General features: G+C 56.8%; 1 protein-coding gene and 1 long non-coding RNA gene across 7 annotated transcripts in view; one reads left to right on the plus strand and one right to left on the minus strand.

The window, feature by feature from the left end:
* The window catches only part of KIAA1614 (KIAA1614 ortholog), a 45,433-nt gene extending 26,465 nt beyond the window's left edge, over positions 1-18,968 (plus strand). For 5 of the 6 annotated variants that reach the window (XM_053663727.1, XM_037145629.2, XM_037145637.2 and 2 more), the window contains 7 exons: positions 284-430; positions 6,219-7,774; positions 9,563-9,689; positions 11,405-11,660; positions 14,788-14,915; positions 15,656-15,840; positions 18,768-18,968. In XM_053663727.1, the coding sequence (XP_053519702.1) occupies positions 284-430; positions 6,219-7,774; positions 9,563-9,689; positions 11,405-11,660; positions 14,788-14,915; positions 15,656-15,840; positions 18,768-18,961 (2,593 nt within the window). In that variant the 3' untranslated portion in view covers positions 18,962-18,968. The remainder of the gene's footprint in view (positions 1-283; positions 431-6,218; positions 7,775-9,562; positions 9,690-11,404; positions 11,661-14,787; positions 14,916-15,655; positions 15,841-18,767) is intronic. The other variant, XM_053663726.1, reaches the window with a different exon arrangement.
* Positions 3,890-4,932, minus strand: LOC119049597 (uncharacterized). The gene is made up of 2 exons (XR_005082555.2): positions 4,766-4,932; positions 3,890-4,332 (listed from the first exon to the last, which is right to left on the minus strand). It is a non-coding gene; the product is annotated as an uncharacterized LOC119049597 (long non-coding RNA).
* Positions 18,969-19,532: the final 564 nt, after the last annotated feature.

Genomic DNA, 19,532 nt, shown 5'->3' on the forward strand with positions numbered 1-19,532 from the left:
TCTGGAGACTCCCCTGCCCTTTTCTAGATCCCCCTGAGGTCTCTGCCTCTGGTCCCTGAGCAGATGTCCAACCTGGGGCAGCCTCTGCAGCCCAATCCAGAGTAGCTCGGGGCCACTCCCCAGGCCCCAGGCTGGGTGCCCACTGTGGGGCTGGACAGGGAAGGCCACGCATGCCGGGGTTTTTCTGGCATAGCCGTGCTAGGCACTGTTAAAGCCCTCCTAATCTGTGTTATTTTCTTCTAATCCCTCCCCCGTCCACTCTGGCCCGTGTGCCACCCTGCAGGACCTTTGGACCGAAGCCGGAGCCCGTGCGGAGGAGCCCCAAGCACGAGGAAGCCAAGCACCTGCTGCAGCGTGCCCGCATGAAGGCGAGGACCCGGCCCCTCCGCGCCAGCCATGATATCGTGCCCACCGCTGACCAGGGCCGCCGGTGAGTGGGGCCGGGGCCAGGCAGGCCAGAATGCCTCTGCCAGTCCTCCCTTCTGTCGGTGTGTGTGTTCCCCACGTCCGGCGCTTGCTGTAGTTCATGTAGTTGGTCAGCATAGTGTTACTGAGGGTCTACTGAGTGTCAGGCATTGAGGATCCAAAGGTGAATGAAACATAGTCAGAGCTCCCTGGGGGGACAGAGGTCACTGTCTCCAGGGAGAAAGGCTGGCAAACGGATCGGCACAATTGTATGGACTGTGGTGTAGGAGAAGAAAGACACGTGTGGAGGGCAGAAAATCTGTAGCTCCACCTGGGAAGGACAGGGGAGGCTCGGGAGGAGGTAACTTCTAACCTGGGTCGTGAAGGAGATGTAGGTGTTCATTGGAGAGATGAGGGAGGCAGGCGTGAGCGTCCCAGGGCAGAAACCATGAGCAGAACCCTGGTGTTCAGGAGCTTGGCCAGGCTGGAGCCCGAGGGCCTGCTGGGTGCATGGGGTGAGGGCCAGAGGGCTCCCTGCCAGCCGGCTGTGGAGGCCAGTCTCAGAGGCCTCCAGACCTAGCGTGTCTCTCACAGCAGCAAGGCACCACAAAGGGGGTTTTAAGCGGGTGGGTGGCATGATCACATTTGCATTTCAGTAAAGCCGTGCTTGCTACAAGTGTGTGTTGGACCTGGGGTTCTGGGGGCAGTGAGGGGGGCTGCACCCGGTCCTGGCGCGATGTGAGTGGGGGAGGGTTTGCAGGGTTTGGAGACAGGAGAGCGCTGAGGGCCAGAAATAAGCAGGTTTAACGAGGCAGCAGAGAAGTGGTTAAGAGGCTCTGGACTGAGACCACTGGGTTGAATTCTGGCTCTGCCACTTATTAGCTGTGTGCCTTTGGGGAAGTCTCGGTGCCTCGTTTTCCTCATCTGCAAAATGGGAATTATATTAGTGTCTGTCTTACAGAGTTGTGGTGAGGGTTATATGCATAACGAATATATGTAGTGTTTAGAGTAGCTCCTGGCACAGAGTGAGTACTCTATGAGTATTACCTCTTAAAAGTAACTCTTTACAGCAGTCCCCTTATCCACAGGGGTATGTTCCAAGATCCCCAGCAGGTACCTGAAACCACAATTAGTACTGAACCCTGGATCTACATCACAGTGGCAAACACAAGGCCCGAGGGCCAAATCCGACTCTCCACCTTGTTTTACCGGCCCAGCCCTTGTTTCTACCCGGCAGCAGCGCCAAGCTCCTTGCCCCTAGTTAAGGAGCAGTTACATGTACACAGTCCTAAAGTTATTTGCCGTCCTTTGAAGGTAACCACGAGGCTGATGTGGCCCCTCATAAGAATGAGTTTGACACCCCCGCTGTATATACTGTTTATTCTGTACATACACAACTTTTCTCTTCAAGGAAGCACATTGCAGTTTCTCTTTGTTATATCTGAATTGTCGCCCTCACTACTCTTGTGCTTTATTATGTAAAATAAGGGTCACTTGAACACAAGCACGGAGACACCACACAAGTGATCTGATAACGGGGACAGCCACTAAGCGGCTGATGGGCGGGGAGCACAGGCAGCGTGGAGACGCGAGACAAAGGGATGATTCACGGTCCCGCCGGGACAGCGTGAGGCAGTGCGAGATCTCAGCACATAACTCGGAATGGCATGTAATTTAAAACTAATGAATTCTTCATTTCGGGAATTTTCCATTTAATATGTTTAGACCGCTGTTGATGGCAGGTAACTGAAATCACAGGAAACAAGTCCACAGATAAGGGGGACTCCTGTAATTAACTAGACGTAGGGAGTACGAGAGGGGAGGCATCCGGGACAGAGCCCAGGGTTCTGACTTGGTGTCTGAAGGTTTGGCGGGGCCTTAGCCAAGGGGTGAAGCCTCGGTGCAGGGTCAGGGAACCCCCCCTTTGGAGGGGGTTTGTCCATGGAGCACCCGCTGGAGGCACTTGTCGGGCCGTTGGCGACGGGATCTGTTCTGGGCATTACCCTGTTTTCATGATGCTGGAGCTGTGGGTGAGCATGAGCACATCAGGGACAAGGCGACAGGGAAGGAACAAGTTCAAGGACATTTAGACCAGCACTTCACATATGGGGCTGCCCCCGAGTGACACCCTGTCACCATCACTGTGAGTGTTCCATGTAGAACTCACCGCAAGAGACTACTTACATGTGGAGCTTACACCCCAGAGCTGGTGGTACCTGGGCCTGAGATGAGAAGCTGGCCATGCCAGATCGCACCGGGCCCGAGCAGCACCCTCTGTGTGGCTGACCAGGCCTAGGGCTTCCTTGGCATGGGGGGCATGCGGGGCCTGCCGGTTTTCGTCACCACGTGGCACTAGAGGGAACGAGGATCCTCAGTGGAACTGGACCACATGCCCTTTGGTGGAGGATGCTGAGCCCACTCACGAGAGACTGGGGACCCTCACAGCACCACCAAGGCGATTCCAGCACTAGCAGAGGGTTGCGGCCTGCTTCTTTGTGCAGTGTCAGAGTGACCCTTAGGTGAAGGGCTCAGAAGCCCCCATTCCCTGGCAGCAGGTACCAAACAGACCACCCTTTTATCTCCGCATTGTGCGCCTAGTCCTTTTCTGGCTGCAGGGCACTAGTCACCAATAAGAATGGCTTCCCTGAAGCAACCTATTTTTTCTCTGCACATATACGGGGCTCAGAGCCTTAGCCTTCCATGGAACCCTCCTCCTGTTCCACTTCCCATAGGTATAGAGGTTGGGTGGGCTGAGGAGCCTCAAGAGAGGCAGGTCTTTCTGCAAAACAGACTTGACTGTGTAAATGTACTCTTGGGTGCTTCCTGTTCCCCGAGTCATGTCGGCAGCTCACAACAACCCCAATCACTAACCTTAAAGTAGGCTCCCCTTTGCCCAGCTGCCGAAATGCTATAGAGATGCAAGGTGACCCACTTTAGCAGCTGCTGTGTCCAGAAAAGAATTACTTTGACTTGGCAGCACTTGGTGAATCCTCAGAGAGTAGAGCTGAAAATCAGCGCCAGATGGCTTGCTACAGATGCTTCTAAAGGTTACGCTTGTCAAATCACCCCAGAGAGCCATGCTGAGTTAACACAGAGATGGCACACAGGCCCTGGGCCTCCGTTAGATGCAAGAACCTCCCCCCACCAGCCCCCAGCCCCCAGCCCAGAGGCATCACTCCTTCCAAAGAGCAGTTTAGTGAACAGTGACGGAGGACTGGGGGGGTGGCAGAAGGCCTTCTTAATCCTAGCTTTGGTGGAGGTGGCTGAGCAAGCCCGAACAGACAGACGGGCTTTTCCAGGAGGGGAAGAGGTGGCAGTAGCTGCATTTTTCTGGAAACGAATCATCGTAGACACCGAGCAGCTCCTGGACGCACACACTCTTGCCGTCTGGGGACAGGCACATCTAGATTGTTGGTCCTGAAACCGGAAAAGCCGGCATTCATGCCGCCCGTCACTACCAGAACCAATGAGCAGAAACAAGGAGTGAATCCTCACGGGCGCTTTATTCAAAGGGCCAGCAATCTGAGAAGACGGTGGGTCATGTACCCTAACAGACCATCTTACATTTCCTTTCAAGCCAGCCTTTTTATAAGGAGGAAGGAAGTGTAGGTAAGGGATTTGGAATGTTGGGGGGTAAAAAGTGTATGTAGGGGATCTGGAATTCAGGAAAAGGTTAATCGGATAGAAGCTGCAGTCTGGTGATTTCCCAGCATCCTTTTGTCCGCTGACTGCTGATTCTTTATCTGTGTCCTGGGCTTCTGAGGCCTGGGCAGCTTTTTACCTGTATTCTATGTCCTGGGTGGTGGGATGTCTCTCTCTGGAGCACAGTGGGTCAGGTACCATCTTGACGGCTTGCCATCCTCCTGGGGCACAAAGGTGGAACTGCTTGTGGTCTCTTGGAGTCAGGGTGGGTCATAAGTTCAGTTCCTAAAACAATAGATTTTTACATACATTCATTACTAAGCTTATTAACTATTGCTTAAAACTAAAATTTTATGACTCTTGAGTTCCCCCATCAGTCCCAATCCCAGGAGGGCAGAACATGTCAGCAAGATGCAGGGCCTGGGAGGTGACACCGTAAGTGCCCTTGTCCTGTGTCACAGAGAGTGTCTGTGTTAAGACTACAGAGCTTGTGTGGGTGGCATTGATTGTGTGGTTAGGACAGCATCGTTGCAGAAAGTGGGCGCTAGACAGGGGCCATTCCACCAGGCTGCAGGCCTGACAGAGTCCTCTGCAGGACGGGTGAATGTGGAGGCATCTGCTGGCTGCGTCTCATGCTGAGAAGCTTGGCAGGGTGGTATGTGCTTGCTGCCGAAGCACCTTCTCTGCTCTGCATTTGCCTCCCGAATCCTCACTGCACCTTTACGTGCTGTCCCAGCTCCGCTGCTGGAGGCCTCTGGGCTCCAATGCTTGAGTTGAAGGTGCCTAATGTGATTAAGCTCTCTCTCCTTCAGTTCTCCTTTTGGAATTAAAAAAAATGTTATTTCTACCTTGGCGTGAATTCCAGGATGGCTCAATTCACCACCACCTTGCACATAAAAGTTAAGGTCTGTGATGGGGCTGGTGGGACCTGGACTCCTTTCTCTCGGTGGGGAATGTACTGTCTTTAAAGCTGGGCTTTGTGTTCCCTCCCTGGAAAGTACAGCCCACAGCCCATCAGCAGAGCCGGGCATCGCCCTCCAGGGCCTGCAGAGGGGTTGGTGGGTCTGAGCCGGGGCCGCATCTTCCAGCAGCCTTCCCGCACTAGGGGGGCCTGGTGGGCTGGGCAGACCCGGCGTCCTGACTGTGCCGTGGGGCAGAGCTCTGCTCCGTGGGCTCCTCTCTCGGAACACGAGGTGACGCTGTGTCTCTGTCTGAAGCCTTCCTTTCCCCAGGAGCCCCAAGTGGACAGAGACCCCACCAGAGTGACTGTCCCACAGCCCCTTCCTCAGGTGCTGACAGGCCACAGTGGCCCAGGTACAGGTGGAGTCCTCAGGGAGGGAGAAGTATGGCTCTCACTCAGGTGGCCTCTGGCAGAGGATGGCCCATGGGCCTGGGCCCATTTGCAGAGTGGCCTGAAAGGCAGGTGACCTGGCCCCAGGGGCCAGGCTGAGCTGCGTGTGGGTGTTTTCTTGAGCCGAGCAGGACTCGACCGCCAGGCCCAGCGTCTCCCAGAGCAAAAGCCGATGGCAGAACGTGGAAACCTTCCTGAGCACAGTAATTCTCGTCCCCCACTGTCAGGATGACAGTGTGTGTGAGGGGCTGGGGAGGGGACAGACAAGACGAAGCAGCCAGAGCATTGGTGTCACACTGTCTAAATTTGGTCTAAGCAAGACGATCGGGGACCGGGAGCAAGAGTAAGAAACCCCCAGTACAGACCCCACACGGTGTCCGTGGAGACTTAAGGCACACCCTTCCCATCACACCTTTGTAGCAAGTGGAGTATTGCAGCAATTCGGCACCACCAGATGCCGTGACGGCAGCAGGCTCATGTCCTCTTCTGCACACACACATGGGTGGTCACACACACGCACATGTGTGGTCACGTGTGCACACACACGAGGACTTTGGTGTCATCTTTCTGTATAATCCTGAGTTTAATGTTTCGTCTTAGCTCAGGCCCCGCTGGAGAGAGAGGGAAAGGCACACTAAAGAAGGCCCTGTTGATTTTGGTTAAGGACTGATTTTGTTCCGCACGGGGATGGACTAGAAGCCAGTCTGGTTTGCAGGACTCCGCAGGACCTGATCTGGGGTAACTTTGGGGTTGTAGTCACCACGGAATACCCCACGGTACCTTCCTCCTCACTTCTGCCCTTGACCTCTCTCCCCACCAGGGATGGTGCGAGGAACCCAGCCCTGGACCGGAGCCTGCCCTTTGCCTGCAGAGAAAACCTCCAGAACGGAAGCACGAGCGACTCCTCCAGCGGGGAGTCCAGCAGCGGGCAGTGGCCAAAGCGGGGCCCTTCCCCGTCCCACGTCCGCTTTGAGGACGAGTCCACCCGGGATGCCGAGTCCCGCTACCTGGACCGGCTGCAGCAGCGCCAGCGCCAGGGGCTGAGCCCTGCGCTGCAGACTGCAGACCAAGGGCCCCTGCGCTCCAAGCCCGAACTCGCCGACTACATCGCCGGGGGCGTCGGGCGTAGGGATGCTGGGGGAGAGGCTCTGCACTGGCTTGTGGGCCACGTGGACCGAAGGGCCTTCCCGGCGCCACCGCCCCCTCGAGGCGGTGAGAGGACTTGTCGAGCCTGCGGCAGCTGCACTGAGGACCCACGCCCTGCCCCGGGGAAGGCAGCCCCGGACCCCGGGGTCCCCCAGGAGCGCGAGGCTCACTCTGGGCTGGAAGGAGTGTGGGCAGAGCCCCTTAGCTCTCGGGTCCTGAGCGCCCCTCTCAGGCTCCTGCCCGCACAGCAGCGCCTTTGCACAGAACGGATCCGGGAGACTCACATCGGAGGTTCTGCGCGCCCGGAGGAGGCGGACTCCGCCCTCGACAGCACGGACACCTCGGACAGCTGCAGGACCGACAGCGAGGATGCTGGCACCTCTCAGCCTGGCAGGACCCGCGGCAGCTGCCCCCGGCCACGGGGCTCCAGACCGCGCGGAAGCCACCGGTGCTTCTGGAAGGCTGAGACGGAGGCGCATGGGAGCCCTCAGGCCCCGCACTCCCAGCCTGGGGTTGATCTCCTGGAGGTTTCGGATGAGGTGAAGGAAGTCAGAGGACACACGCCTGAGGGGACTCTGTTCCCCAGAGAAGATCCTTTGTCCAAGCCTCCCGTGCAGGGACCGGAGAGGGCCTGCCTGGGGTCCCTGGGGTCCCCGGGGCAGCCCGGACCAGAACTGGGCAATCCGGGAGCTCACCCTGTGGATTCCGGGGCTCCGTGCAAGACGGCCTGCGCTGCGGCCTCCTTCGTGAAGCTGGCATCCTCGGGGCCAGACAGACAAGAGCCGGGGAGGGAAAGCCACGAGTCTCTGAAAACTATCTCCCTGCAACAGAACCATGCAGAGCCCTCGGCCCCACGCCAGGCCCAGCAACCAACCACTCCACTTTCCCCCGAAGGCTGGGTGCCAACTCCCCCTCCTTCCAGGAAAACCACCTCGCCTGGGTCTCACAGGAAAGCACCCCGAAGACCAGGTGACCGGGGAGCGCCCTTGGAGCCCCCGCTGGCCCCTTCAGGAAGTGCAGTTCCCAGGACCTGTGAGCTCCCCGCCCCGCGCACCCAGCCCTGCAGCCCCCAAGCCAGGCACCCACTGCTGGCCCTCTCCACCACCAACTACAAAAGCGAGGAACTTGGGGGGCTGCAGGAGCCTGGGGGAGGCGCCACCCTGGAGGACAGGGCAGAGAAGGGCCCCAGCAGCCAGGAGCCCGAGGCAGCCCTGGAGGACTGCAGAGATGGTGAGAGACTGCCTTGGCCTAGGGCAGCCCTAGAGCCGAGACCCCCGGCCAAGTCTGTGGCCTCACACACCCTTCTCTTATCATCTTCAAAGATGACATAGCCACGCACCCTTCCCGGCAGCCCCTTGTAGCTCCCAGGTCAAGGGCAGGTGTCAGGAAGCTGGCGGGGTTTGTGGGCCAGGTACAGGGTTCAACATCAGCCTGGAGGCAGGCTAGCCAGCTCTTCCCTGGGGAGGCAGAGTGGGGAAGTGGTGCTGGTTCCTCTGACTTCTGGGAGCCCTGAGGGGTGTATTGCAGCTCCAAGCTGTGCGGCTCCCAGAGGCCTGGGCCACAAGGGAGTTTCACCATCACAGAGCAGGGAGAGGCAGCAGCGCCAGGATCTACCGTTTGCTTAGAGCAGGAAATGCCCAAATGCCCCTTCAACGTCTTTATTTAGTTCACTCACTCACTCGCTCATTAAGTATGGACTAAACGCCTGGTACAGGCCAGGCACCATACTAGACACCGTGGGGAGTGAATGTACAATTGAATTAATTCAGCAAGAGGGCTGCCCTTGAGACCTTCTTGTAGGAGCTTTGCCTACTGGTCACCACCTCCACGGACATGCTGTCCAGAGGACACAGGGACCAGCAGGCGAAGCTCTCACAAGGGGTGCTGGGGTTGCTCCTTGGCACCTGAGCCCTCCCGGACTCCCGGGCCTGCTGGGCAGGCTGGTGTGTTTCGGCAGGCAAAGGTCGTAGGCTCTCACCTCCGCCCTTGGACGGGGTTTTCATACTGTGGGCAAATCCCGGGCACCGGCAGCCTTAGCTCTGATCCTCGATGTTGTAAGCTGAGGTAACAGCTCAGCCACTCACTTTTAGGCAGAAGGAACAGGTCCACTGCACATGACCTGCTTTAATGTGCCCGCAGCCCTGGTAGCGCGGGGGCTGGGCTGGCTCTGGAGGGACCTAGGGCTAGGAAACAGTGGAATAGGAGAGGGCAGGCGGACCAGAGGCCACACTGAGCTTACTGAGGATGTGGACGCCAAGACTGCGCCCACCCCGGTGTGCTGGCCGCCCCTCCACCGCACACGCACCCACATTTTCCCTCTCCCTCCCTCGCTCACGTGAACCTCGACTGAACCTCGACGAGGCAGGCCCCACCCTCAGCGCCCGCCACCCGTGCTAAGGTGTGGTTTCCTTCCCTGGTGGGCTGTGGGCTGGCTGCTGGCTGCCCCTAGCCACTTCCTGTGGGGCATCTATTCTGAGAGCTGCTGACCTTTCTGGGCAGCCTGACCTTTACCTCTTTGGGGCTTGGAGCGGAGGCCCAGGTGGGGTGCCGCTTCTCATTAGCCAGGAAGCCCGGGGCTTGTCACTTACCCCCTCTGCCCTGCAGGCCCCTTCACTGTAACCCGAGGGTAATAGTCAAACCTGTCTGCTAGGAACCCATGACAAAATCTCAGGGGAGGGTTTAATTCATTGCCTAGCATATCACAAAGGCCCCAGGAATACAAAAATTTCCCCGCTCCCAACTATGTCTCATGAGCTGTGAGGGACATGACTTGTCACAAGCAGCCCCTCATTTAACACTAATTAACCATCTGTGTACCAGGGGTGGTGCTGGGGCTGCTGGAGTAACAGCAGGAAAGAGCCCCCTGTCCCCTCTGCATGGGCCGCACCACGGCCTCCACTGCTCTCGGGGCATCTCTCCAGCTTCCTCAGGCTCTCCTGCCTCTGGGTTGGCAATGTCCCCTCCCCTGTGGGGACGGGTCAGTGCAGGAGGACTCCAGAACTTCTCTCGCCTCTTCAGGTGCTGGCACTGTGAGTTCCACAGGCGTCACCTTCTCCCTGGCCTTAGAGGAGCCAGAGTCCAGCCGGGAACCAGCGGGAGGCCTGCAGAGGACAGAGGCACATTCCGAGGGCGACATGTCATCCCGGTGAGTGACAGGAGCGAGAGCGAGTCCTCCCATAGGAGGTGGAGGCCCGGGGGTGCTAAGTGAAGAAAGAGCCCCCTGGAGTGGTGGCATGACTGGCCTCACTGGTCCCCCGCCCTTGGAAGGCTCTCATATTTATGTGCAAGCCTGGTGCCCCAGTGCTCCTCCCCCTGTCGCTTCCAGTCCAACGTACTTGATTATCATTCATGGCACATTCACCAAACGGCCTTAGCTCCGGGTGCCATGCTGGGCCCAGATGGCCGGCCAGTCCCAGCCCTCATGGGCCCCAGGATGGGGCAGTCTGTCCGAGAAGAGACTTGCTCCTGGCTCTGGGCTGGGAGACGGCCCGGCACTGAGGAAGCAGCCCGCCGTTCACATTTCCATTCTTTCCGTAGTGCACTGTCTTTGCTCTGTGCAGAGTCCTTGCTCTGTGGTTTTGAAGCCTTGGGGAGCCAATTCTCTAGCTGGGACCTTCTCTTCCGTGCTGTGCACCATTCCTGGTGACGTGTGACCCAAGGCTTCACATGTCCCCACAAGCCAGGTCCCCATCCCCAGCCCTCTGTGCTCCCAGAACCGCAGACCCGCGCACCCATTCCCCCTGGGGTGTTGCCCACGAGGAAGCCTGAGAGCCCAGCGCACTTCTCCTCCAATCCGACCAAAGCCGCTTCCCCCAGCGGGTCCTCTCCGCTGCGACCCCACCATCGCCTGCCCCACAGTGCCCGCCTCCGGTTCTGGGGGTCCTCTTAGCCGCTCCCTCTTTGTCTCTCTGACTCCAAACCCCTGGCCAGTCCTCTCCAGCTCCAGAGCCACCTGTATGGCGTTTCTCCTGGTCTAAGCTGCCTTCTTTCTGTGCAACTCAAATAGCCCTGCTGCTCTCCAATTTCCTTTGTGCCCCCCCCAGGTCCTTCTCCACGCAGAAGCCAAAGGTAGCTTTGGAAAACTTTAATTAAAGGGTGCCATTTCTCCTGCCTGAAACCTTTCATGGTTTTTCCTTTCACTTGGAATTCAGGCCTCTTGCCTTGATTTGTGTGCTCAGCATCACCTGGCCCCAGCCTGCCTGCCTGACCTCACCCAGTGCCTCTGTCCCCTTGCTTCTGATGTCCCAGTCCTAACTGCCTGGTCCCACACCGTTCTCCGACCCACCGAGCCCTTCCTGCCCTGCAGCTTTGTTGCCAGCGTTTCTCCTCCCTGGAACTCTCACCTCTGGGCTTGCTGGGCCTGACTTCTTGCCATTCAGCCCGTGGCTTCAATATCATCTCCTCCGAGAGGCCTTCCCTGGACATCCTGTCGCTGCCTGCTTCACCCTGCTCAGCAGTCGCCGCTGGTCTCTCTCCTTTGTTTCCTGGTCTGCTGTTTATAAGCCCCGGAGAGTAAGGATTATGTCTGTCTGTTACCACTTACTTAGGTCATCTGCCACATGTCCCAGTGCCTAGGAGAGTCCTGGAAGAGGTTCTTAAGACACAGTGAATGAACGAGTGATTGAGTGAACCCACAGCTGAGTGTGACTTCAAGGATCTTGTCTGAGCTGTTCTACCTAAAAGCTCCCCAAGCAAAGTACCCTGCAGAAGCCCACTTGGCCTTTCTCTGTGCAGCCTGGCTGTCTCCTCCTCCACAAGGCGCTGGCGTTGGCCTGCCTGGGGCCCGCAGGACCCCGAGGTGCAGTCTGCCCCTGCCTCCCTGGCCCTTGCCCCCACCTCACGTCCACCCTTGCATTTCAGAGCACTACCAGGGGTCAGTGCAGGACCAGGCCTGTCCTCAGCTGCCCCTTCTGACAGGAACAAGAAAACCAGCGGCAGCATCGCCACCCTGGGGCTGAAAAAGTTCTTCTTGGCCCTGGGCCAGGGCTCACGGCCCAAGTTGGGCAAGTCCCGCAGCTACAGTGTGGAGCAGCTGCAGCCCCCTGCACCTGGCCCGGCTTCACACGCCAGCACCCCCAAAGTGAAGAGAGCCCCATCGTTACAGTCCCTGCGTCTGGTGAGTCCTGAGTGCCCAGGCAAAGGCTGCGTGGGGCCACCATTGGGATGAAAGGTGAAGGGAGAAATGAGGCACAGAGGAGGCAGCCTGAGGGGGCCAAGGGGGAGAAGGGGGGCTCCTGGCCCCCCACAGTTGGTAACAGTGGGGGTAACAGCATCCCACCCTGCTATTCCCCCCACCCCCTGCCACAGCTGCCTGGCCTGGGCTCATCCTAGACTCCTCCTCCTCCCCTCCCTCAACTCTGCCACCTCTGCCAAGATCTGGAGTCTACTGCCTGGTCATTCTAGAACCTTCTTCACAGTGCCTTTCAGTCTAGCACAAATCACCTCATACCTGGATTACCTCTGGACCTTCTCACTGGCTTCCAGAGCGGTCCTTCCCACTTGCAAATCTGCCCTTGCCATTCCCTTGCTGAACAGAGGCCATCGGCCCCTTATCAGGGTTCTGTGATCTGATTGCTTTCATCTCTCACCACTCTCCCTCTAACACTCAGTCCCAGTTGTCCTTGACCTTGAAATTCTGTGATGAAGGCCACACACTGTCTAACTTTGAACTTTCCTGTGAAATGTTTCTCCCACCTTCTCTACCTGCTGATGTCTGCTCATCCGTGGACACTTCAGCCATTGCCTCCTCCAGGAAGCCGCTCCCTACCCTCCTTGGGCCGAGCTGGGGCAGCTGGGGGTGGGGGGCGGGCACCCTCTGCTCCGTGTTTCATCTCACCCTGACCTCCCCTCCTGGCTAGAATTTGCACTTAGTATTTTAATTGACTTTTGTTTACCTCCTCCCAGTGAAGTGTGACTTTTTTGAAGGAACACCATTTGATCTTTACACTACAGATATTTAGCACCATGGCAGGTATAGTAGACATCGTGCACAGTGAATGAGTCAGTCCGTGAGTGAGCGAGTGGGTGGATGCAGGCACCCTGCTCAGTGCTGTCTCCCCACCTGCTGGGGGAGGAACCAGTAGCAGCACGCTGACCCCCAGCTGGGTTTCTAGGGACCCCGCACTGTGCCAGGCATTTCCAGGTATTAGGTGTGTTCTCCTAGGCCCTGGTCCCCTCCCTGGGCAGAAGGAAGCAGGTGATTGTGGTTCAGGGCATTGAAGCCTTTCATTTTCAGGCTGAATGAAAATTCCACTTCAGTCTGATTCCAGGAACACTGCCTGGTATTTGGTTGGCGCTCAATCAGTATTTGCTGGATGCCTCTGACCAAGTGGATCACTTGGTTGGAGTGTCATCCTTTTGTTTACCAAAAGGTCGTGGGTTCAATTCCCAGTCAGGGCACATACCTAGATTGCAGGGTTCACTCCCTGGTTGGGGCCCCTATGGGAGGCAACTGACTGCAACCTCTCTCTCTCTCTCTCTCAAATCATTAAACATATCCTCAGATGAGGATTTTTTAAAAAGTATTTGCTGGATGAATGAATGGAAGGCAAAGAAACAGAAGCATTTCAGCCACAGGCTGGGAAGAGGAGCCTGTAGTCACACTGTGCTCCGGGCTGACTTGCCCCAGTTGGTTACATTGGCCCCCGTGCGTCTGGGCCAGGGTGCCTGGGGTGTTGCCCTCGGAGTGCCGGTCTCTGTAAACCGCCGAGGGAAGTGACAGCAGTGCCAGCGTCATGCAGGCGCCGTGGGCAACGAAAGCCGAGTGGGTGAGGACAGAAAGTGAGCTGGCGAGAAAGGGTGGGGGCAAGTGCGGGGCAGGCCGAGCAGCAGAGAGCAAGAACTGGAAAAAGAAGGTAGAGGAACAAGCCATCTCACCCAGAAATATTCGTGACTTCGCTCAGGGTGAACGACTTCCTGTTAGAATGTGCCCCCGAGTGTGTGGGGTGGGAGGATGGGCGGGTGCTGCGGCCGCTTGTTTCCACGGTGCCCTTCCGAGTGGGCAGCGGCCCTGTTCTCACACCTGTTCTCACACCCAGCTGCTCCCACATCCTCCACTGGCTGTGGCTTTTTACCTTTGAACCTACATGTGGCAGGCTGTCCCCCACGGGGAACTCCTGCCTGGCCTTCAGGTCTGAGTTGAACATGACTTCTCCCAGGAAGCCTTCTCAACCTCCAATACAAATCAGCACTCCTCCCCTACCTGCCACTTAAGTTTCTGGATCATATGCCTTATTCCTGCAGAGCATGGGCTCCAAATGTAATGAATGTCGGCAACATTTGCTTAAAAGTCTGCCTCTCCCTGCCTCTGTCGCTACCATTCCCAGCCCCCACCTTCAGAATGGCCTCCTCGTTGGGTCAGTTTCTAGAGCACAGATCAGATCTTGTCACTCCTCTGATGAACATCACTCAGAGGACTCCCTTAGCAGGCCATATACGGTCCCTCCAGGGCTGGCCCCCGGCTCTAGCCCCTCCCATCACCTCTGCAGCCTAGCCACCCAGCCCCTGAGTGTGGTCCTGCACCTACCCTTCTTGCTCTCCTCTCTCCATGTCTTTGCACCTGCTGTTTCTTCCGCCTGGAGGAGGAAACAGCCCTACTTCCACCCCACTTCTGTCTTCACCTGCAGAGTTTCTGCTTCCGGCCTCACTCAGGGGTCAGGTCCTGTAGTGGCCCTGGGGTCTCTTTCTGCTTCCCTGCACATCGTCCGTGACTTCAGCCGAGCACTTACAACTGCATTCAGGGATTCTGACTTCTCTGTGGCCCACCCCTCACCAGGGAATGGGGGGGCTTCTAGAGGGACTTTAGTCTTTTCCATCTATTTAGTCACAATGATTTAAGGTGCACACTTAGATTAAAAAAATTTTGAATGTAACCGATCATAAAAGGGATACAAATGAATCACAAAACAATATTTAAGATTTTAACTCTAAAATTGTGTTTCTTATTCTATAATTAATTTGCCTTCGCTTTTTTCTTATCAAGAAAATCAGATTTTCTTTTAATACATGAGAGTGTTATCACACTAAGTTTTTATGTCAGCACAAAAAAACCCCCAAAACTTGAAGCTTAATATCTCCTGTGTTAGCCCAACTACTTGAGTAAATTATGATGATGCCTGTTGAGCACTTTGAAATAATGACAAAAACTGCTATTTTACTGTGAGAGAGGCCCTTGGGGTTCATGGTTGGGGTCGTCTGTCAACCCCTTGCCAGGTTGACCTGCAATATTGGCTCTTTACCACTAGGTGTCGCCCTCTCCCCAACATCGGAAAGCCGCCTCCTTTCAGAACCTCCATTCTCTGCTGAGTGGCAAGGTGGACAGGTCCAGCCTGTACCTGATCGGGGAGCCAGGGGACCACAGTGAATCTGGCAGGTAAGAGTGAGCAAGTGGGCAAGTGCTTTGGAGGACAAACTCAGAATGGGCAGTGGAGCCATAAGCTGAACTCCTTGCCTCAGCAGCAGGGTCCTGAATGGGATCCCATTAGGAGAAAGTGGGGCCATCTCTGAGCCTCAGGTGCCGTGGAAGTCATGGAGCCCACACCGCATCACTCGTGTCCTGTGTGATCGAGCTCTGCAAAGGTGTGCGGTGCTGGAAGAGGTGTAGTAGGACGGTTTGATTCCTCCATCCCTCTGCTGTCTGATGACATCTTGAAGCCAGAATGCTCAGAGAGCTAAAGGCCAAATTAAAGATCCAGAGAGTGAGACCCCAAAGGGTCCCTTGACCTGTGACCCTGCCTGAAGAAGCCCCACCCTCTGTGATGAGCTCCATCAGAGCACCCTCTCTTACCTGGAGCTCCATGGAGGGCCTTTGGGGTACCCCTTAACTCCTGGAAATTTAATGTAAAATTATAACTTCCTCAGGGTCTCAGAGAAGTCCCTGCACCTGAAAAGATGGGAAACGATGCTATCGTCCTGGGGGGCGCCTGGTTCGGCAGCAGGCTCTGAGCAGCTTCTGGTGGCTGTGGGGACATGCCAGGCTCAGCCCTGGCGAGCTCTTTAGCTGGAACCCCAGCCTTCGGTGGCACTGTGGAGAGGCCCCAGTCATCTTTACGCCAAGGGGCTGGAGCCCAGTGCCGCCCCCTTTGCCCTCACTCTGTCTCGGTCCCCTTGCAGGTTAGCCAAGGCTCCGCCCCGACGTGCGCTCAGCGTGGAGGACGTGAGCTCCCCCAGCCTGGCCCGCACAGTGGGCCGTGTGGTGGAGGTGTTCCCAGACGGCACAAGCCAGCTGCAGCTACAGCGCCCCCCAGAGGGCACTTTTGGCTTCTGTGTGGCTTCCGGGAACGGACGCCGGGACTCAGGTAGGTTCCGTGTGCTTTCTGGGCTCCACAGTCCTGGGACCTTAGCAAACCACAAGGTCCTTTGGCTGTGGTCAGAGGCTTTTTTCTGCTCTTCTGCAGAGCAGTGGAGCTCTGGGCTCTGAGAGCCTCTCATCAAAAGGACTGGAGTTCTCCCTACAAGGGATCTTTCTGAAGAGTCAAGCAATGGGGCTGCTGGAGGGAGTAGCTCTTGGCAGGCTTGACCCCCTGCTGTTACCCCTCTGCTGTTGACTGGCATTCTTGAATCTTGAAGGCCTACTTTTCACTGAGGAGCCAGAGAGAGGTTGTTTGTGCTTGTTGGTTCTGTTCTGAAAGGCGATCCCTTTGATGTGGCTGAGGGGTTTAAACGGTTCCCTCCTGCAGCCGCTGAGTGTGTCGTGTGCCTGCCTGTCTGTGCGTCCAGGTCCCTCCCTGGGGGCTGGCTCCTGAGGGTCATGTTCACATGCACCCTGTCTCCCGGACCCTGGGAGAGTCAGGAGGAGCATTCAACGACGTACAGAGAAAAGTGCCTGGCACTTTTCTTCCCTTCCCACTTCAGAAAGAGGATGTACTTGGGGAACAGCACTCCAGACGGGGACCTACGTGATCTTCATCATGTCAGTGTGAGATCACACACAACTGGGCATGTACTCTGCCCCCCATCCTCCTCAAAAGTCCCTTCAGGCCCCTTTGCAGGTAGTGTGTGCCCCTCCCCCATTGCCTGTGATGGAGTTCTGATGGGCCGAGGCCTGTAATCTCCAAGGGCCCCTTGGGCTCTGCCCTGGCCTGCTCCCCGGGACACCCCTCACCTGAGCTGGTGAGAGCTCTCCGCTGTCCTGCCCAGGTGATGTCCTGCCCCTGCTGCTGCAGCTGGCCGTTGGATGTCACAGAGATCCCCATGCGTGCATGACAGGACTGGTGCGGTGCCTCCTTGCCACAGGCCACCCTCCAGCAGCCAGGAGTCCCTTTTCCTGGGCCTCAGAGGGGCTGTGAGCTGGGGTTGGTCCACATTCCTCGCTAAGACATCAGGATGCTGGTGCTAACTTGCTGCCCATCACACCCGGTTGTACGCAAGCAGGAGATGACAGCTCCTAATACAACATCGAAATCACACACCCTGAACAAAGGCTGTGTCCAGCAGACGATAAACGCCTACAAAAGCAGTCCCGCTGTCATGCTTTTGTCGTGACTTTCAGTTGTGAAACCTACCCCAGAGTCTCCCCCAAATGGCCGGCATGACATCAGTGTCTGGTCTGGCTCTGGCTGCATTCTTTTGCATTTTCTCATCACTCCCCATGTCACATCCTGCTGTAGAGCTGCCATTTCTATGGGCTCCACCCGTCCCCACCTTGCCTTACCTGCCTTTTTCCAACATGCAGACAGGCAAGGCCAGCAGTTCAAACACCAGACAGATGAGGTGAAAGGCAGGGCAAGGGCCACAAGAGAAGCCCACGCAGTGGAGATGGCAGCTGTCCCTTGTTGGGAGGGAGGTGCCCATGCAGGAGAGGATGGGGTGCCTGAGAAGCACCGAAAGGGAGTTCCACGACTGACCAGGGGTAGGGAACGTGCCAAAGGATCGGGTTTGCTAAACCTGGAGCTGCAAAGCTGCGGGTGCCTTGGAGGAGATTTCATTGCCCATTGAAATCCAAATTTCAGAGGATGGGCTCTGAAAAGCTTGACCATTAGGGCCAGAAGCTGGGCCGAGTGGTCCCAGATGTGTCAAATGGCTTCAAGTCAGAGACTGAGGAATGGGACAAAATGCCCTTCTGAGTGAGTCTCTTCTGAGGAAGCTGATTCTAGGAAGAGGAGGTGGGGAGTAACGCACGGCATTCAGTGTGGAGGGAGCCAGCCGAGCCGGCTGGGGAGCAGGGCGGGCACTGAGGCAGCGCTAAGCTGCCCCTGTGGATGCTGCGGGTGCTGTCAGCCACACAAGCTGCCCCCTGCAGTCCTCCAGCAGCCAGGGCTGTGTTCCCTCCGCCCTCCCCAGAAGAGCCTGCTCCTCCTCTGATTTCTCAGGGGGAGGCAGCTGAAGGGGTTTGAAAGGTTTTTGAGCAGAAGTTGTGGTGCGAGGGGTCTCCCTCCACCAGACTCTTCTGCACTGTGTGGCCAGGAGAGGCCAGGGACACTCGGCCTAGCCAGCCCTGCGGCCCCAGTTGGACCAGGAAGGGAGGAGAGTCGGGTTCTCCCCAGGCTCATGCTGTACTTCAGAGACTCAGAAATGGTCGTACTGGCCAGGCAGGGCCCCTCGGGGGCAGTGGGGGGGACAGGGGAGAAGGGGTGTGTAAAGAAAGGGAAAGTGACACACAGGGCTTTAAATAGGGGGGTAAGGTTTTTGTGTTTCTGGGCTTTTGCCCAGAGAACCCCAAATCCCAAACGAGGAACCAGATCCCAGGAAGACTGGGGCCAGGGCCTGCTCTAGGCAATTCTGTGAAGCAAACCAGGCTTGGCTGGGACCTCAGCCACCTCCGTGGTGGCTTTCCTCCACCCTCCTCTCCAGCAACCTGAGGGCAGCAGTGAATCTTGTTTGTGAGGGTCACCTAGCATGGTGCCAGGCACCCCTGTAGGTCTTTTTCTTAATTTTTAGACACTGTTTTCCTCCCTATTCTACAATCAAAGCTCATCTCAGAAAAAGCTATAGCTTGTTCACACTGGGGTATATATGGATAATTAGAGTTGAAAGCATTCTTTGCACTGGGGGCATTTTCCAATGGGAGATAGAGGTGCAAAGTTATACCACAGAGGTGGGGCACACCAGAACTACATATAAAGCCAGCTGTGATTTTTGAGTGGTAATAATGAGGTGTGTGTGTGCATGTGTGTGCAGAAGTGCCCTGTATGAGCACTTGCCCCCGCCTCCCCGCAAACAGCACCCTCTGGTCAGCATGCCAGAGCCGAATGTACCTAATAAAGTCTCCTGTTTTCCTTCGCAGGCTTCTACGTGCAGGAGATGGCCGACGCAAGCACAGCCAAGCTGTACTCGGGGCTGCTGGGGGTGGGGGATGAGATCCTCGAGGTGAACGGGGCCAAGGTTGCCGGGCTGGGACTGGCTCACGTTAAGGAGCTCCTGGCCCATGCAGAGAACTTGTCACTCCGAGTGCTGAGGCAGAGGCCTGTCCCTCGATGACCCAGAGGGTCCTCACTGTCACCCTGTCGGAAGCCATGAACCTCCCTGGGGGGATGACTGGGAATGCACAAAGCTGCTTGGAAGGGCAGGGTGGCATGGAATGCCCTCGGCTGTGGCCAGGCTTCTCTGACCACCCGAGGGAGAGGGAAGGAGCCTATTTGTGTATTTTGTTTAAATGTAATTTATGCAGAACAAGGAAAAGATGGGTGCCTGTGCCCAAGGCGGTGTCAGCGGCTTCCTGCCCCTTTGTTGGCAGGGGGAGGAGTTTCCTCGGGTCACTCAGTGGGCTCCCAAGCATCACCTCACCTCCAGGCCCCATCCCACTCCTTGGCAAGGGTTCCTGTGCCTCCCACACTCCAGAGCCAAAGAAAGTGCTGGGCCACATTGGCCCGGAACCTTTTTCAGTCTTGTTCCTCCCAGCTCCCACGCCACACCTCGGTGCTTTTTCCAGAAATGGGCAAAGTGTCCCAGGGAAACAGCCTTGCAGCATTGACCATATACTCCAAACCCAGCTGGAACATGTGGTCTGATGCGAGAACATCTGGGAGATATTATCTGGTAACCAGAATAC

Source organism: Artibeus jamaicensis, unplaced genomic scaffold, assembly GCF_021234435.1.
Source record: "Artibeus jamaicensis isolate MK-2021 breed Jamaican fruit bat unplaced genomic scaffold, CSHL_Jam_final contig_327, whole genome shotgun sequence".
Lineage (NCBI taxonomy): Eukaryota > Metazoa > Chordata > Mammalia > Chiroptera > Phyllostomidae > Artibeus > Artibeus jamaicensis.